The sequence below is a fragment of the Lontra canadensis genome, unplaced genomic scaffold (genome assembly GCF_010015895.1).
Source record: "Lontra canadensis isolate GAN:19392208 unplaced genomic scaffold, GSC_riverotter_1.0 scaffold21, whole genome shotgun sequence".
Taxonomy (NCBI): domain Eukaryota; kingdom Metazoa; phylum Chordata; class Mammalia; order Carnivora; family Mustelidae; genus Lontra; species Lontra canadensis.
In genome coordinates this window covers 12622283-12646879 of record NW_022631015.1, presented here as the reverse complement: position 1 = coordinate 12646879, position 24597 = coordinate 12622283, and the positions used below count along the sequence as shown (strand labels likewise).

General features: G+C 49.4%; 1 protein-coding gene across 7 annotated transcripts in view; it reads right to left on the bottom strand.

Moving 5' to 3' along the window:
* The window catches only part of PHACTR1 (phosphatase and actin regulator 1), a 558358-nt gene that overhangs the window by 28390 nt on the left and 505371 nt on the right, over nucleotides 1-24597 (bottom strand). For all 7 annotated transcript variants that reach the window (XM_032861576.1, XM_032861577.1, XM_032861579.1 and 4 more), the window contains 2 exons: nucleotides 15597-15844; nucleotides 13096-13252 (listed from right to left, as the gene is read on the bottom strand). In XM_032861576.1, the coding sequence (XP_032717467.1) occupies nucleotides 13096-13252; nucleotides 15597-15844 (405 nt within the window). The remainder of the gene's footprint in view (nucleotides 1-13095; nucleotides 13253-15596; nucleotides 15845-24597) is intronic.

The following is a 24597-nucleotide window of genomic DNA, read 5'->3' as shown; positions in this document are numbered from 1 at the left end:
CTCTTTGCAACACAGTGATCATCTGTCAGCAGGCACTATTTATTTGTCTGTCTGCCTACATTCTTTTTTTCCAAAGGAACCAACAAGGCTTCCCGTTTTGAAGAACTATTGTTTTAATGATTCGATGGGCAAAGGACATAAAATTTTCATGATCCCACTTCCTAAAATAGAAGCATATTCACTGATATTTCAAAGGAATTGCCTTTAGAATTAGAGGGAAAAGCGATTTTCCTGGGTTTGTAGCTTAGGATCATTTTTTTCTGTTCATAGTCTGGTATTTAGTGAGCATATATGCAATTTCCGAGGGTATTATAAAAATCTTTGTATTGTGAAATGAACATAATGAAGATAAATAAAATGAATTACTCTTATTAGCATTTTGCACACTCTCTGAGAGGTATTTTTGCCAGTAAGTGAAGATGTGCGGGGATGCAGGAAAAGCAACTGCACCACACATTTCTCGGCTGTAATCCATTTCTGCTTCTTAGGTTTTTGGGGCCGTGTGTGGGCCAGCTCTCCATGGGAGCTGCAGAAAATACACATTTAATCAAACCCGAAGCCCATTTTGGCGGGTGAGGGAGAAAGAGCACGACATATGTTCTGGAGACCGGAAATGCCAACTTCACCACTGAAACAAGGGACAAGTTAATCTTAAGGATAAACGATGAAAGCGTCATTCCTTTGAGTGATACAACTACGAGAATGGGCAAACTCCAAGCCCAGGCACCAGCCGATGAATCTTTCAAAGTCCCTGCTCAGGTCTTCAAAATGACGGATGAGACTTGACCACATGTGAACTCGTACAACAGGGGCACAGCTCTTTCTTGGGCATTTGATTTAAATGTTTTGCTCTCTAAGCAGGACTGAGGAGGAAACCGTGCCCACGAAAAGAACCCACCAATGCCCCTTTTCCACAGGCCTTCTGACTACTGAAAATGATCCTCAAAGATTTAATTCAAAATTTAATTTAATTCAAAATCTGAATTTAATTCAAATTCAAGACTTTTTTCTTTCAGGCACAAATTGAGGGAAATAATGATGATTATGGCTTGTCAGGCTTCGAATCAAATCACTGGCCTGTGTCTTCCGGCAAGAAGTGAATATGTTTCTCTTCTTTTTGAGGGAGATGAATTTTTTTTTTTTTACAGTTTTTATTTAACTTCCAGTTAATTTACATGCAGTGTAATGTTAGCTGCAAGTATATTAATTTTTAGCACCGACTGGGGGCAGAGAAAGTGGCTTAAAATCTGAGTGTGGGCAGGTAACGCTGTGAACTTGGTTAGCAGCTTAATTTCTTTTGAGCTCAGATTTCTTATCTATAAAACTACAGGTGTTCTAGGCAGTGACAGGAGTGTCCACGGGGGCACTAAAGTACTCTAAATCTATTACTTTTTCAGATCGGGAAGATGCCACCACGAAGTAAGTGAAGAAACCAGAGTCTCAAGATATAGCCACAGAGCCCATAGTGAAAGGAAAAAAAAAAAAAAATTGAATAAGCCAATTTGGAAGCACTAGGCTAGATTTCGAGGTAGAATTCCATGCAACACAATTCTCTTCCACCTGGAGATTGAAAGATGCTTTGAGCGTTTCTCACGATGATTTAACTCCATTTATTTATTGCCTCCTGGTAAGCTCACAAATGGCTCGGAGAGATCTTTTCCTGGATAACAGTATGATAGAAATGACACATCCTTCGGTTTGTAAGGGGATCAAAAGATTGAAGGTGAGAAAAAGAATACATTGCAGGAAAAGTGCTCTGACAATTCAAGTTTGAGTTGTTCCCGTTAACGCACTGGTTTCGGAGAAAAAGACTCTGAGTCAAATGTTTGGATGATTCAATGTTTACGTTATCCCTGCCTAGCCCCTATCTTTTGGGACTATTTTAAAGGGAAAAAATGGGAAGATCAATAGTCTAAAAAGAGATTCAAACCAATTAAAAAAAAAAAAAAAGGTGCTCCAGAAGGACTCACCCTTTTCCCCACAGAACTCGCCCTTAGCATTTCTTTCCCAGAGTAAACCTGACGACAGTGAGTATGCCTTGACGAGCTTGTCTTAGTTCTTGGAGAGGGATGATTATCCAGCTGCATTTTAAAAAAGATCTTATTTATTTATTTGACAGAGAGAGACAGAATCACAAGTAGCAGAAAGGCAGAGAGAAGCAGGCTCCCTGCTGAGCAGAGAGCCCGATATGGGGCTTGATCCCAGGATCCTGGGATCATGACCAGAGCCGAAGGCAGACGCTTAACAGACTGAGCCACCCAGGTGCCCCTCTCCAGCTACATTTTAAGTAGCCCTTAGTACAGGGCCATGCACATAGCAGGTGCTTAGTCAGTACTTAAGACACAATCAATCTGTTGGGAGCTGAGATTCCACGGTCTCCATTAGTGACGTGGGACTCTGGGAAGCTGACCTTGTACCCACAGAAAACAAGCTTGTTCAGCTCAAGGCCCACTGCTCCCTTCTGGGATCTCCCGTTTCTGCTTAAGTCATTTTTTTCTTTAAATGGAGGGGGTGTTTATTTGGGGTCTCTTTTTTTCTCTAACTGCGATTCTTCTGAGTTCGGTCAGTTGCTTTACCTAGCCGGACCTCTGGAGCAATTCATTCACTGATGCACACAGTGACACTTGCCCCAACACAGAGGGTGTCAGACCCTTCGCGTGTCCCCTCCCCTCAAGGAGACCATGCTCTCTTCCTTCCAACTGCCATCCGGCTGCCTCCTTCCTTCTCTTTTGTTCTAGACAGATGAAAACTGTATATACTTAAAAGGTACAGCCTGAGGTTTTGATACACGTATACCTTGTGAAAGGATTATCTCAAACTAATTTACACGTCCAGCACCTCCCATCACAAGGCACTGTTTTTCGGTGCCTGCTGAGATCACGCGAGATCTGCTGTCTGGGGGCAGGACCGTATATAACGTGTTACCATCAACTCGAGTCACCATGCCGTCCATCGTGTGCCAAAACCTACTCATCTTTTGAATGAAAGTTTGTGCCTTTTGAGTGATTCCTCTCCTTTGTCCCCCACTCCCCAGCTTCTGGCGATTGCCATTCTGCTCTCTGTCACTCGGAGTTTGATTGTTTTTGATTTTTAAGATTTGACAGGTAAGTGGGGCCTCTGGGTGGCTCGGCTGGTTGAGCATCTTACTCTTGATTTTGGCTCAGGTCGTGATCTTGGGGTCGTGAGATTGAGCCCCGCATCTGCACTGGGTGGGAGCCTGCCTCAGATTTTCTCTCTTCCTCTCCCTCTGCTCCCCAACCCCCTGCTCAGGCTCTCTCTCTATTTTATTTTTTTAAAGATTTTATTTATTTATTTGACAGACAGAGATCACGAGTAGGCAGAGAGGCAGGCAGAGAGAGAGGAGGTAGCAGGCTCCCCGCTGAGCAGAGAGCCCGATGTGGGGCTTGATCCCAGGACCCTGGGATCATGACCTGAGCCGAAGGCAGAGGTTTTAACCCACTGAGCCACCCAGGTGCCCCTGTGATGGTCCCTTTTATACGACTGGGGCCATGACCAGAAAAACCATCCAATACAGAAGGCCCGCGACAGATACTGGTTCTGTGTAGCTGTGGCTAAGCCACTGTGCTCATCAAATACTCCAGCTGCTCCTTCTCCTTTTCTAGCCTTTCCTGAAGCTGGATTGGGGTCAGGAGCTGAGTTCTGATTAGCGGCTCATGAGTGGAAGCAATGTGTATATCTCTTCTCTCCCCTCTTCCCTTGCTGTGGAGATGCCAGAGCCGTGTGTTCTAGAAGCGTGTGATGGCTACATGATGGAGAGGCTGTCCGATCTGCATTAGGCTTTCCTCCAGTGAAAAATAAACCATCACTGCCTAAAGCCATTGGGATTTAGGATCTGTTAGGTTGAATAGCCTTACTTATTCTGAGTAGTAAGAGTCTAGTATAACATAACACTCAAATTCACAGCGAGAGGGAAGCAACCAGTGTTCACTCTCTACTACGAGTGGGAGAATTACTCATCTAGACCTCTTGATGACCTTGGGTGCGAGGTCCATCTTACAGATGTGGAAACTGAGGCTGGACAGGAACACAGTCAATGGAGGACGGAACTTCCAATCTAAGTTTCACAGGCTTCAAAGGATGGAGTGCTCTGTCTACGAGACCCCTGCTTCCCAAACAGCAGTGTGTATCAGAATCACACTTGTTACAATGAAGGCTCCTGGGTCCCATCCTCAGAAGTTCTGATTCAGTCTCGGTGGGGCCTGGAAATCTGCATTTCAGCAGGTTCTCAAGTGATGCTCATGCTGCTGACCCACGGACCACACTGGAGGAACCCCTGCCCCCTCCCCACTGGATGCCCTTGCTTCCCACATTTCATCAGGCAGGAGCGTCTCCAGACGCAACCCTCTGTGTCAAATGTTTTAGCTCTTCCTACTGCTTGGACAGTGTTACTGAAATGCAAGAAAAAGCCCAGTTAAGCCCAAGATGGAAGAAAATCTCCTATCCCTTCGTCCCTCCATGGTTTACCTCTCCCTCTGCAGGACATGCACACACACAAGGCGGAGCCCCGGGTCTAGCACTCTGCAGCTGCCCCACACAATCCCTGTCCAACCACAGGCCCTTGGGATGGAAAATCTGTTCACCATAAAGACAAAACCAAACAAAACTTTTTTCTTGGCTTGTCTGCTTCAGATAGGGAAGTCTGTCTGGGATTTGGGAGGCCTTTTTCTCTTTGCTCCTTATCGTTTCTAGGGTTATTAGCTCAGTTTCTTCCCCTACAAGAAGGGACCCCAACAGCAGCCCCCTTGCCAGGTGGAGGCGAAGATGGCCAGCTGAGGTCCTGAGGAGGAAAGCGTGTTATCCACAGAAAGGCCTCTGGAGTCTTAAATGATCTTATGTCAGGGACCAGAGTGGTCGTCTCTCCATGGAGACAGGCTGAGTCTTCTCTTACTTAGCCAAATAGCCCAAGAAACAAGGCCTTTCTTTCTGCCATCTGCTAAAATGAACAACAAACAAGAATAATCCTTGCAGATCACCCCCCTAACAATCAGGACAAGAATCGCTGAAGAACTAAAAGGGCGTTTAACAACTTAAAATGTAGCCTGACACGGAGCAACTTAGAAGATCGACCCATTCTGTAGGAAAAGCAGTGACCCCCTTCTCCAGCCCAGCTACCCAGATTTTGAAATGCGGCTGGAATAAGCAGCTGTTCAAAAAAAGCTTCCGAACAGAAAAAAAAGTAAGACTCCTTAACCTCCACGATGGTCCCTTTTTCCTTTTTTAAACCTTTGCAAGTTTTAAACACGGATTCTGTTTTTGCAGAGGAGAAAGCAGCTCTTTTGTCCCCCACGCTTACTCTATCACTGAAAAACACACGGGCAGCCGAGACGGCTGCAGGTCACACACACGCAGCTCTGGGGCCCCTGGCAAGATGTGGCTTTGTTCCCTGACAGCCCGCGCAAGGCTTGCAAACCGCGATGCCTCACCTCCTGAACGCGCCGGCGCGCACGCGCACTCCCCCGCATGCGCACCACCCGCACCACGCCCACCTCGTGCACCCTGTGCGCATGGTCACGGCTCCAAAACTCCGTCTGGGTGACAAGATGCCAAGAATTCTGTCTTCACCGCATTTCTTAAAGCTGGAGGCGGGGGTGGGAGAACAAGGGCCCCTGCACCCCTGCAAGGCTCTGGGACAGGTCAGGGGCCTCGGGTCCCATGATGGGTGTGGCTCAAGCCCCAAGGCCACAACCTCCACCCCTGAGCTCTGGGAGTTGTATTCCCCCTCTGCCCAAGAAGCCTCCGTCAGCTCTCCCCAGGACAGCCTTTGCAGCTGTCATTAACAACAAAACGCAAAACGCGGTTGCCCCTTTTCCATCAGACAGTCCTGTAGCCCCGACTCAGCACCTTTCACGAGATGTCAGCCTTTCTCAAAGGCTTTTAAAAAGGATTTTCTATTTTGTGCAGTGAGTTAATGGGAGATGTCAAGCATCTGAGCGACTGGACGGGTCTACGCGTTTGCCATGCAAATGCTACACAAAGAACCATGTCCACTTAGTGTCAGTGTGGCGACTCGTACCCCATTTCAGTTTGCTTTAGGGGTGGTCTTGGAATGCACAGAGAAAGCGCACCAGCCTGAGCGATGCCCAGCCGGGCTTTGTGGCTGGGAAGCTGCAGTCTCATGCCCTCCCTCCCGGGTTCCCTCCGGGCTGGGCTCTGTGCCAGCACCACCGCCACCAAGGCCAAGATGCCAGGGATGACCATGATGGAGCTGGCTGCAAGGGCCATGTCCACAAGGAAGCTCCTACACTGCTCTCAGGTCTATTTCCCTCCCTCTCTTATTGGCGTGGTGACTCACAGTGGCTGGTGTCCAAGGCTACGAAGTCAAAGTTGAACTGAATTTATAGGCCTCTGAGTGTTCTCCTTATTTTTGGGGTGTACTTTTCCAGCAGCAGCAGCAATTACCTGGCCTGGGGAGATGCTGGCTCCCACTTAGCATGGGTCCTTAGATTTTGGTGGGGGGAGGGGAGGAGATGCTGTGGGCCACCTTGGAAGGAGGCGCTGGTGCATCAGACTCAGGGTAGCGATTTTCCCGAATCATAAGCAGCATGCGAGCTACAGTTAGAAGCCGGAATTACTGTCTTTTATTGCTTGTGCCGTGAGCATAAAAAATGGATTTCAATTTTCTGCCTTGAACCGGACCTAATCCTCGGTACATATGACTTTATATTCTGCTTATGGTGACTTCAGTTGTGAAGCACCTGCAGCATAAAATACGGATTTAGCCTACTCTTTCTCTCCACCACGTTACGACATTCTGCATAAGCGCGAATCACATCCCAGGTTCCAGGGCGATGGGCAGGACTAGCGTTTTCCCATCGGCCCCTTCTGGTTCACTGCCTCCTGCCCCCACAAAGACGACGACTTGCTAAGTGATGGGAAGAAACCGTCCCTGATGAGGGGGAGAGGCGGAATTTTCGTACTTGTCCAAGGAGGGTCCTACTTCTGATCTGGACATGCCCCTTAGTGCTGGTTTTCATGTCTGAAGTGTGTGTTCAAACTATCAAGGACCGGCAGGTCTCCGTCCAAAGTCACGTGGCCGTCTGCAGTCCTCTGCCTGAATTCCTGAGACCACGCGCTCTTTTTAGGAAAGTGGTAGATTGCTTTAATGATCAATCCACATAAATAGCTACATTCAAACGAATTTGGATTCTGTAAGAGTTAATTCCAAATTGCTACAGGTAGACACATACAGCACTCTCACGTTTATTTATTTATTTAAAGATTTTACTTATTCATTTGCAAGAGAGCGAGCCCTTGTGAGCACATGCACAAGCAGAGGGGAGGGGTAGAGGAAGAAGCAGGCTGCCTGCTGAGTGCAGAGCCGGACATTGGGGTTCCATCCCAGGACTCTGAGATCGTGACCTGAGCTGAAGGCAGAGGCTTAACTGACTGAGCCACCCAGGTTTATGTTTACAACATCCAGTAATACTCCTTTCTCAGATCTCTCCCCGAGATCTCCATGCACTCCCCCGAGAAGGTAGGGCTACGGTCCACAGAAGAGAAATGATAGCTTCAGGGTCTCAGATCGAAACCAGGCACCCAGGCTGCGATGTGGTCCTTGGGCTGAATTTAGTCCATAAATACATTCTGTTTGCTCTGTGTCATGTTTTACAAATTTGGAACTTTTGCTTAAAAAAAAAAAAATCCAGATTTTTTTCAGAGGATCTGAAAAACTAGTCCTTCATGTCTGGAAAACAGGTGCTTAAGTGGAAGAGCACCAGTGCCTTTAGATAAGCAGATAAGGGGTGGACTTCCCACACTGCCCCTGGTCCCAGCACTCTCTGTTCACAATCTTAGAAATGCCCGCCTCACTTCTGTTCACTATCTGGCTGGCCCCGACATGCATCTGAGGTTCTGGCCCTTTTCCTAGTTTGACCCACTTTGTATCTCCCCAGATGTTATGGGTTGAATCATGTCTCCCCAAAACTCGTATGTCGAAGTCCTAACCCCAGGAGCTCAGACTGTGACCTGATCTAGAGACAGGGTCTTTGTAGAGATAACCAAGTTAACACAAGACTGGTATGGGGGCCCTCACCGATATGACCACTCTCCTTATGGAAAGAACTTTGACGCAGAGACACGCTCCCAGGGAGAAGCAAAGAATGAAGGGCAGATTGGGGCAAAGTGTCCACAAGCCAAGGAATGCCAGCAGATGCTGGGGCAGAGGCATGGCACAGATGCGCGTTCACGGCCCTCAGAAGGAACCAAGCCCGCAGACACCTTGGTCTTGGCATCTAGCTGCCAGAACCGGGAGGCAGTCAGCTTCTGTGGTCTAAGCTGGTCAGTCTCTGGTGCACGGTTACGGACGCCCCAGGAAAGCAATACTCCAAGTACCTTAAATTAAGTATCTTCCTTTGATCGGTCGGGGTTGAATCATGGGCCCATAGACTGAACCCCGGGATGTGTCTGGTACAGAGAGAGGACATCACAAGGAAAGACATCCTTCCCCAAACCGAGCAAGGCTTCCAAGAGCTTCCCCACAGAGATTCTCCAATTACAGTTTGGGGCGTGCTCGCTCCAGCTCGGAGGGTGTGGAGGAAGACTGGTCAATCCCGACTGTAAAGAAGATGAAGGCCCTTCCCCGGGGGAGGAGGCTGATAGTGAAAGCGAGAAGAAGTGTGTTCAGGGAACGAGTGTGTCAGGGAAGCACACGGCCTCAGTCCTCACGCCCATGTGTGTCTAGATTACACGCTCCCTCATGCACTATGAGGCGCCTGCTGTTTGATTTTCCTTCCCAGGCTTCTGCTCCCCTGTCTGATCTGAACGTTCTGGAGGGGACTAGAGGGCCCGGAGGAGAGGGTCTCGGTAGGAGAGGGCAGAGCTGGCTAGGTCTGGAAAGCTGGCTGCTCCCCAGGGAAAGGCCTAAGGGCACGGGTCATGTTCTGGTGTCTTAGCTCCCCCCTTTTAAAACAAGCAGTCCTGGGTGCTTGGGTGGCTCAGTGGGTTAAGCCTCTGCCTTCAGCTCAGGTTGTGATCTCAGGGTCCTGGGATCAAGGCCCGCATCGGGCTCTCTGCTCGGTGGGGAGCCTGCTTCCCCCTCTCTCTGCCTGCCTCTCTGCCTACTTGTGATCTCTCTCTGTCAAATAAATAAATAAAATCTTCAAACAAACAAACAAGCAGTCCTAGTGACTCACAGGACAATTGACCTAGAGGGTGTCTCAGAGATGACACCATGCTCACTGTTTTGGGGCATCAGGCTTCTCTTTAGTCCCTGAGAGTCCCATTCCCAGGCGCCCTGTGCTCTAGCCTCTGGGGACAATTTCACTTTCTGGGACGGTCCGAGCCCCAGGCTGCAAAGTGGAGAAAGGTCAGAGGGCAGATCAGGCTGACCGCTCCTAGGGTTCAGGTTGAAGGGCCCGGAGAGGAGACCAGAGGGGAAGCAGTGGGGTCTTGCACTCGGGTGGGACTCCCGGGATGGGTAGGTGAGAGACTGTCCTGAGTTTGCACACTTCCACGGACCCGAGGTCACCAGCGATGAAAAGTCCTCCTCATCTAGCTTGAGAGGGGACCTTAGATCTGTGGGCTGCACGCTTTTTGAGAAGTCCATCAGGAAAATCTAGGCAGTCACTTCCCACCTCCCCACCCCGCTACCCCCTTTCTTTTAGCTACCTCCTAGGGCCCCTGCTTTCCTACACCATGTGGGTGGTAATACACACACGGGCAATCAGCTTAAGAAGAATGATACAGAATAAATTTAAATAGACATTCTCTTACTTTTCTCCCCCAACCCCTGCCATCCAGTGGATGGGCTCGCTCACCCTTGGTTCTCTGCACCCACCCTGAGTCTGTATACATAAGGCGCAAAGCAACGTGCACCCAGTCGACCATGTTCATGTCTCAAGGGCAGCCCGCATTTCTCATCCGGCAACTGATGGAAACAGTTATTTACTGTCAAAACATCCAGATGACTCACTGAGGTTTTGGACAGTGTGCCCGATGGCATCAATGAGAACATATTTCTGGAAGAACGATGTGTGTGCATTCTTATGGAGAAACTCTGCCTTAATGCTTGACATTGTTTTATTGGGCACTTCTGCTTTCCACCCCCCGAGCTGGGATTATTCTTGGAATGCTGCACTGTTTGTTTGGCTTTTTTTAATACTATTAAAGCTGCCAGGCTAAAATTATGTTTTGTGTCTTACTTGTCACTCCTGGAACACAGAAGACTTTGCTACGTGCTTTTTCAAAGCATGTAAGATTTTCAGCACGATTATCTGACCTCCGAGAGCCAAAGAATGCCACAGCCCCGTAGCCTCAAACTCCAACGCAGATTCCTACATTCTATTAGCTACTTTTTTTTTGTAATAAAGTTCACCGATGGCACAAGGTCATCAGATGACCTAATCTAATCCCCTCGGGTTGGGAAGTGAAGGCCCATGGCAGATGCCTGCTCGGGAACCCACAGAACCAGAGCGAGAACCCAAGTTTCCTACCCTATGACCAGCTCTGCACCATCATCTTCTGCTTCTCACATGTCCCCTCCGTGTGGCCCTGGCTTCAGGATGATGAATGGCTGCGAGCACAGAGCTGGGCTCTCATTCCAAAGGGAATCGTCCTGAAAACTCCTTGGGTGTGATCAGTGGCTGCACTATCTCAAAGAAGACTGTGAGAGGCGGACTTGGCCCGTTGTGGCCCCTGGTTCGCTGAGATCTGTACTATCTGGACAACCCGGTAAACACTTCCGACATCCTCTCTTTCAGACCCACTTTCTACAGTCTGGCTGGAGACATCCAGGGTCTGGCCATGAGGGAGTAAACTCCTTAGCTGGAGGACTGAACAAAGACGAGGGGAATTCGTACCCACGATGTAAGCCGGCTCAAATGCCTTGAATATGCCCAACACAGACCTCCCGACACCCCTCCTTCTCCCCCAGTCCATGACCGGGGTGCGAGAGAGTTGGGAAGAGTAACCAGTAGATTTTTGGAATTTTCCAAGCAGAGTTGAATGTTGTTAGAAGAGGAAGGGTTGGGATGAGGCTTCAAATGTGGAACGTTTCCTCCGGCGTGTGCATGATCTATCTCTTCCCACCTGCGGTCTTGTCCCCGCCACTGCCAGCCAGTCATGGTGGCGCTATGGGAATGGGGGTTCAGGCGTGAGAAGCTGGGTACCATCTCCCTTTCAGGAGTCTGTCCTGGGGCATCAGTGGCCTGTTCTGTCAGTTACCTCCAGGTGGAACAGCTCTACAACGGATAAGCCAGGAGGCCAGTCCGAGTCTGCTTTCTACATGTCCCGTCTTTCCCTCTCTCCCCACGGACCCCACTCCCTCAGCTCACTTCCCACAGAGAATTCTTCCATTTTACCCTCACATACTTGGGGCTCTGCTTGTTCTGTAGCAAAGCTGGGAAAGCAGGAATGAAGGGGAGAGAAGCCTGACCAAGGGCGCGGGGAGCTGCTCTTCGAGAAGATGGCTGGGTCAAGGAACGGCTCCTTCTCTTTTCCCTCGTCCCCTAAAAGACAGCCCCTTTTGTGTTAGGTTTAAAACTGAGCAAGCAGGTTCTGGAAGCAGCCCAAAGCTATACCCACCCACCCCTTGCCCAGAAAGAAGATCGGGTTTGATCCTGGGAGAGGAGTGTCACTGTCTCCGAAAGGGATGGTAATAGCGATGCGGCTCTGAGTAGTGGTTGAAGGAAGAGGATGGGACCGTGGGGAAGAGCTGCGGGAACAGACTTTTGTCCCATAGAAGGAAGAGTGTTTAACCGCCCAACAATGGGGCAGGCTCTCCAGGATGTTGTTTAAGTAGCTGTCACCATAGTAAGAAGAGAGATATGGATCAGTAAAGTGTGGACACGTCACCATGTCCAATGAGTGTGTGAGAGTGTGTGTACTTGCGACAGGAGGGTAGAGATCTTCATTCTAGGGCTCTAAAGTCTGCGTAACACGAGACCAAATCATCCGTCTGTGCTGAACGTTTACGCAGGCTGGTACCATCAAAACAGCGTCCTCCAAGACAAAACCCAGTTAACCGTGGGACAGAAGGGGCCCCTTGGTGAGGGTCTAAGTCGGGGGGAGGGGAGGACACCAGGATGCTGCTGGACGCCGTCTACACCTCTGGGAGCTCTCTAGGCACAATGCTCCTCACCTGTACTTGGGAAGATAAAGAAAGTCCCTGCCTGGGGTTGCTGGGAGGGAAACGGAGTGTTTACTACGGACCGGGAACGGCTTTAAATGTTTTACTTACGTTTCTGAATCCTTACAACTCCCATTTTACAAATGCGGAAACAGAGGCAGAGAGAACAAGTGACTTACTCGAGGCTGTCCCACTGGGAAGAGGCAGAGAGCAGCTCCAAACCTTGTCACAGTGCCTGGCACAAAGGACAGGCTCCGTGCGACAGCGGTTAGAACAGAGGGGAGGGGGCGTAACACACTTGGCCAGGAGGGGGCGCTCCGGAGCCATTCGGCGCAGCAGGAAGGAGGTAACTACAGGTCTCCACACCCGGGGTGCTGCTCTGAAATGGGCGCACGAATGCCCATTTCACAGGGAGGCTCCCGGAGGAAATGATCTAATACATGTGCAATTTTAGAAGCACGGCAGGCAGAGAGTAAGTGCTCTGCGAATGCTGGCTAGTACCGCACGCGCGTGCCCGAGGTTCTAAGCACAGGCGTCCGGTGTTCAGTGCGTTCATAGAGCACCGTGCCCCGAGTCGGTCTGTCCTAACTGCACATAAAGCCAGCCACTTGGGAAGCCTCACAGCTGGCTGTCAAGGACGATCCCCACAGGCCTCATCCGGTCCCACGACACAGCCGACAACGTGCTTCTCTGGCGGCAGTGAACTTCACCAAACCACAAGGCCCAAGTACGCGGGTCGTCCTGGGCCCTGGACAGCGGCGGCTTTTCTCCAGGCAGTTGCTCTCCCTGGAAACCTGCCCTCCGGCCTCTCCCGGAGCTTTGATTCAAGGAAAATTTCCCGGATGTAGCTGCGGGAAGGGGAAGGGACTGTAACGGCAACGGGGGAGGAGACCCGGAACATCTTAAAGGGACGCTCCCCGCAGGAAGCTCTCTGAGAGACACCGGGAGCGCCCCGGGGATGGAGAGCGAGTTCTCCGCGGCCCGCAGGACGGACCGTCGGGCGGTCCTACCTGGTGAGCTTGGTGCCGATCTGCTGTCTCAGCTCCAGCCTTTCCTCGTCCGTCTGCCTGGGAAGGATGTTCTTTTCTTCGAGCTCCCGCTTGGAGGGCCTGTTGCTGAGTTTGATGGCTAAGGAGTCCTTCCTGCACACCTTCATGGCCAGGGAGGCTGTGGGAGGGAAAAGCAAGGAGAAACAAGCCCTTAATGCTGACCCCCAGCTACCTGGGCTTCACGTGGCCAGCGGTGGCCCCCGTGGTGGAAAGTAGGCAGGCAGGCACCAGGGGCTTTACTCCTGGGGGCGGCGAAGGCCTTACTCAGAGCGTTCACTGATAGAGCTCCCGCGACCAGCATGTTCTTTGTCCCAAGCGCTGTCCTGTGCATGTGAGGGGCACCTGGGGAGGCTCTGATGGGCTCTCTGCTCCCCAGGAACCGCAGCGGGCAGGCAACATCACAAAGGAGGGCCGGCCGGGCTGTGGAGTGCAACTGAACGCAAGGCAGAGGGTGGCCACGGGCCTTGGGGGGGGCTCTAGGGAGCTTCAAAGAGGAGGGGTTGGCACCCGTGACACAGGGGTCACCCGAAACAGGCAGCGGCTGGAGGCCATCTGCAGGGGGAAGGCTCAGAGAGGACAGACGAGCCCGGCGATCTCAGGAGACAGGAGACCAGCTGGAGCGGAGCTGAGGGTGTGCGAAGGAAGGGATGGCTGGGCAAAGTGGGGTGCGTTTGGGGCCGGAGCGGAAGCGAGGTCACGGAAACAGCAACATTCTGGGATTGAACAGAGAGCAGGGCTTCCTTACGTCTGGGAGAAACCTGCAGTTCTCAAGCAGGGGTGATCCTGCACCCCCTGCCTTCTGCCCAGGAACCCTTGGGCGAGTCTAGAGATACTTTGTGCTTGTCAAAACCGGGGTGTGGTGGGGGGAGGGGGTGTTCCTGGCATCTAGTGGCAGAGGCCAGGGGGGCTATTGAACACCCTGCAATGCACAGCGCAGCCCCCACAAGGAAGAATTTTCTGCTTGAATGTCAGTGATGCCAAGGCCGGGAAACGTTCAATTCTCCGGGTAGGAAACGGGGAGCAGAGGCTGGGTGCAGCTCCCTGTCATGGGTCTCTTGGGCTTTGGTGGTCCCTCTATGGTTCTCTCTCCTGGACGTTATTTTGATCATCTCATTCATTGCTTGTTCACCAGGCCTCTCCTGAGCTCTCGAGTTTAGCCAGAGATCTGAAGCCTGGCACCGGCAAAGCAAGAGGGAGAGACTGGGAAGCAGCATGCGGTGGGGGACGGATTCCTTCGGATTTTATTCTCGTGCCAGTCTTCTCTCTGCCTCCACTGGTTTTAGAACAAGGGCCTTGGAAGGAGACCTAGCCGGCGTCAAATCCCAGCGCTGCCCCTTTGATGTGAGGCTCTGGGCCCGTCCCTTCCCTCTCCATGTTCTTCCCTTGTCTGTGAAACGGGACAACAGCATCCATGTCTCTGGGTGTTGTGAGATGCATGGAACAGAATAAAATCTCAGCGCATTCTCAGGCACACAGTATATACTCAGTATAAAGTGGTTATTATGTAAATTCATTAAAAAGTTGGCCAAATAGGGGCACGTGGGTGACTCAGACAGTTAAGTGTCTGACTCTTGGTTTCTGCTCAGGTCATGATCTCAGGATTGTGGGACTGAGTCCCACTTTGGGCTCCGAACTCAGCATGGAGTCTGCTTAAGACGCTCTCTCCCTCTGCCCCTCCCCTGCTTGCACATACTCTCCAAATAAATAAAAAAAATTTTTTTAGAAGATTTTATTTATTTATTTGCCAGAGAGACAGAGAGAGAACACAAGCAGGGGGAGTGGCAGGCAGAGGAAGAAACAGGTTCCTGACACGGGACTCAATCCCAGGACCCCTGAGATCATGACCTGAACTGAAGGCAAATGCCCAACTGAGCCACCCAGGCATCCCTAAAAAAAAAAAATCTAAAAAAAAAACCAACCAAAAAAACAAAAAAAAATACCTTGTTGACCAAATAATCAGTCTGTAATCACTGAACTAAAATTTATTATTTTTATACCAGATTTTGAACTTTACTTTTTCATTGTTTCCCTCATGCTTACACACATGTAAAGGCCTTAAGTAAGAAAGTTAAAGTCAAGCCTTCTAGAGTTGTGGACGTGGGTTTAAAAATGATTTGTTGCATACACAACGGTCAGTACTTTGAGTATTCTGTGGACTGGAACTGAGTTTTAGGGTCCCTCCTTCCCTTTTTTTTTGAGGAAGGGGTTGGATTCCCCAGGAAGGGAATCAAAGACAGAAAAAGCCATCCAAGAGATGAGACGTGGTGACACGGCGTTGCGATTTTTGGAGCTGTGGTATCTGGAGGACCTCTGCCCCTTTCATCTTCCTAACTGAGCTGCCCTGTGGTCCCAGGCCAGTGGACACCTGCGCCCAGATTGGAAGCCAGAGCGTGGGGCAGCTCTCCTCCCGGAGCCTCACCCCCTCCCCACCTGCCCTCGGTGACATGCCGCGGTGTACGCACTGGTGTACAGCGAGCTGTCGTCGTCCTCGTCCTCCTCCTCCTCCTCCTCTTCTCTCGTGTACAGGCAAGAAGAGTCTTCGTAGTCTGATTCATGAGGCACATTTTCTTTATTGTCATCACATTCAATCACAACAGTTGGCACTTGTCTTATCTCCGGAAGGCCCAGAGGTCCTGCTTTGGTGACACCGTCACCCGAATGCAAACCGGAGCTGTGGTAAGAAGTGGAACAGGGGACCCGCTGCTCGGAGCTGTCGGAAGAGGAGTGGGAGAGAGGATGTTAATTTCGCCCAATGCATCACATAAACGAAGCAGGATCTTTCTAAAAGTCAACTGCCCCATCCTAGGAGACAAAGGGTCTACTGGGCAATTGATACCTCCTTTCCCATCTCACAGCGAAACATCTCAGGGCAGCAGAGCTTCCCGAGGGATGGTTGGGGGTAAAGTTCACACATCCGTGTGGACATACTCAATGCCTCTCTAATGTACACTTGAAAATGGTTATGATGCTAAATTTTTTTTTGGGGGGGGGTCTGGTGCATTTGTCAGAATTTAAAAAAAGCAGAATTTTTAAAAAAAGAATATGAATTCCAGGAATATTTATGGTTAAGACCAACATCTCCAAATGTCAAAAGAAGGTTTGTTTGCAACCCACATGTTTCATGCGAGGAGTAAAAGCACTCATTGGAGAGTTGAGTTCAAGATCCAGGAAAGAAAGAAAGAATGCCCGAGGTTCTGGCTTTCAAAGCTACACAGCAGAGGTGGTAGGAGCTGGGGTGGGAGAGACTATTCAAGATGTCATGGATGGAGAGGCAGAGGAAGAGCAGAGAGGGGACCCCAAGGCTGGAGACACGTGCATGACCATCGTGGTGGATGGGGTCATGGAGAAGTTGGAGGGATTTCTCTCCCAAGGACTGTATCAGACTCTGAGCTGCCACAGGTCATGTCAGTCTAGATTTTTTTGTAGGTTAATCTTCCAGAAGGCAATGATGATGATGTTCCTGGTTTTACCTCTTAAGGTGAACCAACTCAGATAAAAAAATACATTTTAATTAAAAATGGTTTGCTTCGTTCTAAAAGCCATATAAATTCACTGTAGGGAAATTAGGAAACATGTCTCAAAAATAAAGAAAACATTATTATTACTATTATTATCATCATTATTTTTTTTTTAAACAGAGTCTCTCCTAGGTCCCTCTAGCAATTTAGAATTCTTTTTATGACAGGCTCTGAATGAAGTCCAGCAAGGAAAATGGTGCCAGAAACACACTGAAATTTTATAATTCTTCTTCAGGCTAACTGCAAAATGGCACTGACCTCTTCCACTTAAGGAATTTCTAAGCATAGGTGACTTGCTGCATTTTCCCATCCCAGAGTGTCTTGACATTCACAAGGGAGGGGAGGGGGGGTTAGGCGACACTATGTATCAATACGTTTTACATTAGCGTATCTTATCCAAAAGAAAACTTTTCCTCGTGACATATGAGTGCATGATAGTCTCCTCTGAAACGTTCATTACACTTTAAATTAGCGGCGTGTCTAATTTAAATTCAATTAACTTTCTTCCTCCCATTGTTTCCAAAGAGCTGTTTTTCTCTGTGTGTTTGGCACATAATTCTGCGGTGACACAAATGGAAAATCTAGTTAACACATTATGAGCTCTGAGCTTCTAGGCAATGAACTCAATCAATTTAAAAACCCTTAGACGGCTGAGCAAGAGTATGACACAGAGTTACAAAAACAGAGCATCTTACCAGCCATGACCCGTGTGACGAGTCCACTTCCCGCCAGATTCCGTATCAAGGGCAGTGAGGGCAGGTGGGGGGAGCATGTGAGGGGTGGCAGAAAGGACAGCTGGCTGATGGGGACTTACCGTCCCCCCCGCCAGGTGGCCCTCTCTTCCGCAAGGCAGAAGATGCCTTCCAGGTGCACTCAGATTCCTACACTGAGAATTAAGGGAAGTAGACACGGGAGAGGGACAAATCCCACTGCATGGCCAGCCCACGCTTGCGTCCCCCCCCCCCCCCCCCCCCCCCCCCCCCCCCGCCTTTTCCTCTTCCTGATAGTTTAACTAACAAAACCAAGCCACAGAGCTGGGGATGGGACAGGTAGGAGTGAGGCGTGGAACGTAGCCCTAGATGTTCCTGGGTTGTCTCAAGACTCTTTGGAGGCCAAAACAAACACATAAACAAACAAAATTAGACACCAGAAAGCATAAGAATTCCGTAAGCTAGAAGGTTCCACACGGTCTCAAGAGGAGAGAGAAAGGAGGAACAGTATGCAAAGAAAGAGAAGAAAAATCAGCCTCAGAGCTCGGCTGGGGTAAACGAGGCCATGGCTTGTCCTCCTTCACAGACACAGGGCAAGAGTGAGACCTTGAGGACGATGCATGGTAAGTTGGGCTCGTCGGCCGCGGTGGCAGGCACGAGCCATCCATCAGGCCACCACAGCCTTGTGAAACAGGGACCGGTCATGGTGATCAGTGAATGCCTGCTGGGGGCTCCACAGACACACCTGAAGGCCTCGCCTGGCCAAGCATGTCATCCGCCTCAAGTATGACTCGAGCAGGGGAGAGAATGTCTGATTTACCACAAGGATAAAAAAGGTGTTTCCCGGGAAGCCAAGTGGATCTGCCAAGAGGGTTTGATTCGTAAATATTTGCCAGCTGCCAACTGTATGTCAGGGAAGGTGCTGGGTGAAGGACAAACGCCCAGATAATCCCACCCATAGGGTAACTGGTAACTGGTGAGCCAAGGGACGGCGGGAGAAGGAGACAAGTCAGCCAAGCGCAGGCTGGAAAGGTTTATATGGGACCTTGGTCTGAGGAGTCAAAACACACATCGGAGTGCAAGTTTTGCCACTTACTATCAAATCTTTATACTGGGCCAATGATATAACTAACCTCTCTGAGCCCCCATCTCCTTGGGCAAAATTGGGTAATCCTACTTTTACGGCAGGGCCGGTGCCCAGGAGGTAGCCCGCGGGCGTGTCCGCGAACGAGGCCCTGTGCTGTTACTGACAGCAGCGACCTTCCAAGGGGATTCTAGACACTCTCAGCCTCGGACGATTCACAGAGTCATCAGGGCAACTTGCTAAAACCCAGACCTCATTCCTTCGCCCATGAGAACTCGGAAGACACGCCCAGTCCACAGAACCAGTGCTCCGAGAGTGACACCAATGGGAAATTCCGTTAACGCCTTATGAGCTGTACGAGTCAAGGCCAAGAACTAAATCGACGTGAATGTGAACGTAGTGCCTGATTACATTTGGCCTCCACCCCCGTGGCTGTAGGAAGGAAGGGGGACACCTCGCCGAGTATCAGTCTTAGGAAAGGCTGGTTTTCTCTAATGGAGTTGTCACTTAGCAGATCTGCTCTCCGTGAAAGGTCTCACGGCTGAAGGGAAGTGAAAGCCATCGGCCTACGAGCAACAGTTCCAGCACAGCAGGACGCGCAACCCCCTGCGCAAGCTGACCCCTATTATTAAACCCATGCTCGATGCCCCCTTCCCAGCCCTGTCCCCATTCCACGTACCCCTCGGTCCCATGCAACAAGGCGTTATAGGCACTCAGCTTGGAACGCGCTCCCCTCCCTCCTTCACTGTGCGATTTCAATTTATCTTTTAATCCTCTGTCCCAGGCGAAGCTTTGCCTGTGTTCTCCAGAGACTCCACCATTGTGAACGTTGTGAACATCTGTTCGCTTGCTGCCTCCTGTCCTCAACAAAGCTGGAGCCTCCCGGAGGGTCAGGGACCGGGTCTTACTGTTGTTTGTAGCAGATGCCCACCACTGCTCCTGACACAGAGCAGACACTCAATCATCTTTGATTATTTTTCTGAGTGAATATGGGCTGGAATCCCTGAGATTAAGTGCTTTTCTAAGGGGCTGGCAAATCATTTTCACAGAGTATTAAGAATTTTTTTTTTTTTTTAAATTTTCAGGGAGGTGCTCGTGATGTGTGTCCTGCAGGCCTGTGGGTGCCCCTGACTTGGCCGGCACTTTCGTCAATGGCTTAATGACAAAAAAGGGCCTCCTTATCAAATATGCAGAAGAACTGGGACAGAGCAGGCATGGAGGGAATGAAAAAAGGGAACGTTTATTAGTTGTGTTGTCCGCTGTTCTATAAACTTCTATATCCAACATCTCATTTCATCTTTATGACAACTCTGCAGGAGAAATGTCATTATCCTCATTTTATTAAGCAGGAAATTGAGGCTCTGGGAGGGCAATGAATAGGCTCGTGAGGACACAGGTGGTAAAGAAGGGAGCTGGAATTTGAGCCCATCCTGTTTCAATATGCTATACCTAAAAATTGAATTGGGATACTGGTAAGACTGTGTACTTTGATTAATCACAAACCGCACTTACTGTACACACGCAAGGCGGAGGGAATGTGTAAAGGAGAACATTATTACTTTATATAAGTATTTTAAATCTTACTAACCAGCGTAGGTAAACAGTGTTTGACCTTGCCACTGTCAGGCTGCCCTTGGGCACTGAGTTTAGAGGATTCAGCTCAGACACTGCATTGTAATCATCGGGATGGTGAAGGGACTCATTGGACGATTCCTCTGTTGACTCATCTGATGACCTCGTCGCATTGACTGTCTTAGTCTCTTTTGCTCCAACGTGGCAGAGTTGAGGCATTGCAATGGAGCCTCAAATCTTAACTATCTCAACTCTCAGAAAATGGTTCCTGAAATGTATATGGAACCATGGAAGATTCTGAAAAGCCAAAGCAATCTTGAGGGAGCAGAACAAAGCTGGAGGGATCATAATCCCAGGTTTCAAGATATACTACAAGGCTGTAGGGTACCGGCACAAAAAACAGACACATAGACCCACAGAACAGGACAGAGAGCCCAGAAATAAACCCATGCTTACGCAGTCAGTTAATCTACAACAAAGGAGGCAAGAATATACAATGGGGAAAAGACCATCTCTTTGATAAATGCTGGTGGGAGAACTGGACAGAATGGAACTGGACCACTTTCTTATACCATACACAAACACAAGCTCAAAATGGGTTAAACACCTAATTGTGAGACCTGAAACTGTAAAAATCTCAGAAGAACGCACAGGCAGGACTCTCTTTGGCCTTTGCAACATTTTTCTAGCTATGCCTCTTAAGGCAGCAGAAATAAGAGCAAAATTAAACTACTGGGACTACACCAGAATAAAAAGATTTTGGCACAGCAAAGGAAACCATCCGTAAAACTAAAAGGTAACCAACTGAATGGGAGAAGATATATGCAGAGGACAGATCCAATAAGGTGTTAATATCCAAAACATTTGAAGAACTTATACACAACTCAGTGCCAAAACCCCAAATAATCCAATTAAAATATGGGCAGAGGACCTGAATAGACATTTTTCCAAAGACAACATCCAGATGGTCAACAGACAGATGAAAAGATGCTTGACATCACTCATCATCAGAGAAATGCAGGTCAAAACCACAATATTACCTCACATGTTGGAGTGGCTAGCATCAAAAAGAAATGGCCAAAAAATAATAAGTGTTGGTGAGGATGTGGAGAAAATGGAACCCTTGTCCACAGTTGGTGGGAATGCAAGCTAGTGCAGGAGAGAGGTTCCTCAAAAAACTAAAAACAGAATTACTTACGATCTAGGAATTCCACTACTGGGTATTTACGGGAAGAACATGGAAACACTATTTTGAAAAGTTACATGCACCCCTATGTTGATTGCATTATTATTTACACTAACCAAGACAGGGAAGTGACCAGGTGCCCCCTGACAGATGAGCGGATAAAGAGGATGTGGTAGATACAACGGAGTATTGTGCGATCATAACAAAGAATGAGATTTTTTTTTGCCATTTGCAACACCATGGATGGACATAGAGGGTATGACGCTAAGTGAAATAAGTCAGAAGGAGAAAGACGGATGCTACGTGGTTGCACTTACATGGGAAATCTAAAAACCAAAATGAATAAGCAAACAAAACCAGACCCAAAAATACGTAGAACACAGATGGCTACCAGAGGGCATGGGGGGCTGGGCACGAGCACAAAGGGGAGAGGGAGACACAGGCCTCCACTTAGGGAATGAAGTAGTCACGGGCATGAAGGTACAGCATGGGGAATATAGTCAACAGAAAAACAACCGAGTTTTCTGACCTCTGGCTTAAAGTGATCTTTCCTAACTGCCCTCACACCCACACTCACTTTTGTGTGTGCGTGTGATGGCTGAGTTCATTTATGCTATTTTCGGCTTTGTATCTTTAAGTCAGTGTTTAAAGGAACAAACACCATTGTGGCCTCATCTTAAGCATGATCTCTGTCATCCTAGGTCTTCTGCACTAATTATTCTATGTGTTTATAACTGCTGTTAAAATAAGTATGATGATTAACACTTTTTTTTAAAGGTTTTTTTTTTAAATTTATTTATTTGACAGAGATCACAAGTAGGCAGAAAGGCAGGCAGAGAGGAAGGGGGAGAAGCAGGCTCCATGCTGAGCAGAGAGCCCGATGCGGGGCTCGATCCCAGGACCCTGAGATCATAACCTGAGCTGAAGGCAGAGGCTTAACCCCCTGAGCCACCCAGGCGCCCCAATGATTAACACTTTTATAGAAAGTTCTTCTGCACGGAACTCGTGGACTACCAACAACTGCATGTATCGCATTTTGGTTAAATAATGGCCTAGACCAGGTTTTGCCAAGCTCAGCGTGATGACCATCTGGGCTAGATGGCTCTTCTGGGTGCGGGTCTGTCCTGTGCTTTGCAGGGTGCTCAGCAAGCATCCCTGGGCTCTCCCCACCAGAGACCAGCAGTACCTCCTCCAACTGCCGTGACCAGAAATATCACCAGACATTATCAAATGTCCTGCGGGGGCCAAACTGCCCCTTTGGGAGCCACTGGCCGAGAATATCCATGACAGTTTCACTCCGTGCTGCTTCCCCAGTGGTGCACCATGTGAGTGTCTTCTGAAGCAACCTTGGCATTGACTGTCGGGAATCTGCAGCTTTCCCTAGATGAGGAACCTTCCAGATCCTTTCTCCTGAACACCTGACTTGTTAGGTTTCAGGCAGATTCTCAGGGGATCTGAGGATCCACTGATGTCTGGCTTCCGCCAAGTCAATTCTCGGCTCCCCTGCTCCCGTCCCCGAGCGGCTTCCCCACTGAAGCAAGAGCTCCCAGCACACTCTTGAGCACACCAGCTGTTCTCCCCATGCTTCCCCGGGTCAGTGATCTCCAAAATGACACTCTGGTGGCCTGAGTCACCACGCCTTCCGGAGTACCTGTCACACTCCCCGAGGAAAAGCTGACTCATGTAATACGATCCATTCTAGATCATTCGCATCAAAACTCCTGGGGATGAAGTGATGAGTTTGCTTGGAATTCAGAGGGAGCTCGCTGCCTGCGGCTTGAGCTCACTGTTCCTCTCCCCAGTAGCTGACTGGGAATGAAAACTGCAGGTAAACCCCAAGCCTCTCACCCAGCCTTCCTTGACTCTTACTGCACTGCCGCACGCAAAGAGGACAAACGTTAACATTGTAATTGCTCATCCCGTGCCACGCATCGGTTCATGAAAGCCTGACAACAGCCCTTTTGGAGAGGTACTACTCTTATCCCCTTGTCTCAGAGAGGAAAAGCGAGGCACACGGCCAAGGTCACAGCTGGAGCAGTGCAGGCATGACTGGACTCAGGCAGGAGGGACTGCAGAACCTCATCTCTTACTGATGTCACAATACCAGCACCCACACAGAAGCAGAATCCCTGGTATGGCTCTGAACTCTCTCTTCTTCCAGAACCTTCCCTTCTGTGCTCTCTCTACGGCTGTCAAGCGGATCTGATCGTGTCATTCTCCCTGTTAAGGCCTCTGAAGGGTCTCACTGTCAGCCTGATGATTTCCAGCCCCTCCCGCAAGGACACGGGGGTGTCTCACACGACGGCTCCACACTTCCGTCAACCTGGTTTGTCCCCATTCTTCACCGTATGCCCAGCGTTCCAGCCGCACGGGGCCACTTGCTGCTTCCCAGGCACCCTGGGAGACTTTTTGTCTCCTCCCTCTGCTCCTGCCATCGCTCAGGCTCGGAACTATCCCCTCAGAGTTTGGCCTGGGACATCCCCCAGTCTTCAGGGATGGCTCAGATCCCATTTCTTCCGAGCAGCCTTTCCTGATTTTTCCAACGGACACCAGGCCCTTCCCTGTGCTTCCAGCTTGGCTCCCAGCTCTGTTACAGCATCTGTCGCATTATGTGATGATTACAAGTCTGAGCACCTCCTCCCTGCCCCACTGACCATGAGCGTCGCAGACAGAGGCTGATTATCAATGCTCCTCATCTCCCAGCCCCATTTGTGTGCATGTTTTTGGAATGGATGGAAAAGTCAGTCAAATATTTGAACTGACGTCCCCTGGAATCAGACTAGGCCACCCTGTGTTTTCCCACCATTGAATTCACGAAAATAACCATCCCTGTGACCTTTGCAGTCTTGCTGTTGTATGGAAAATAGCCTAATGAAAGGAAAATTACGGTTTTTGGAAATCATGACCCGGAGTTTTTCCCTAAGAAAAGAACCCAAATAGATAAGGCACAGAAGTTTGTGCTAGGAAGGATGCCATGGTACCCACGGTACCCTCCATCTCAGGACTGCGGGAGCATGGAACAGGTGCGAGAGCTTAATTAAGGTCATTGCATTTTCCAATTCTACATTCACAACCTGTCAGGCTACTTCCAATAAGACTGCCCAGAGTTAGGCCGTCTTATAAGGTAAGGTAGTTGGGCAAGATGGAATCTAGAAGATTTCTTCTTATAGGATGTTCTATAATGAATTTAAATAAACACCAAAGGCCCTAAGTTATTCTCCAGGGGAGGGAGAAAGAGGAGAGTCTGTTCTCCATCTACTTAGCTCCAGATGATGTAATTTTCCCAGCAAATATCATAGGGATGAGCATTCCACAATATTCATGAGACATGGGATCGCTGTACCATTTTGGAGTATTTCCGTTCTACTAATTACATATACCAGGAGCTCCAGG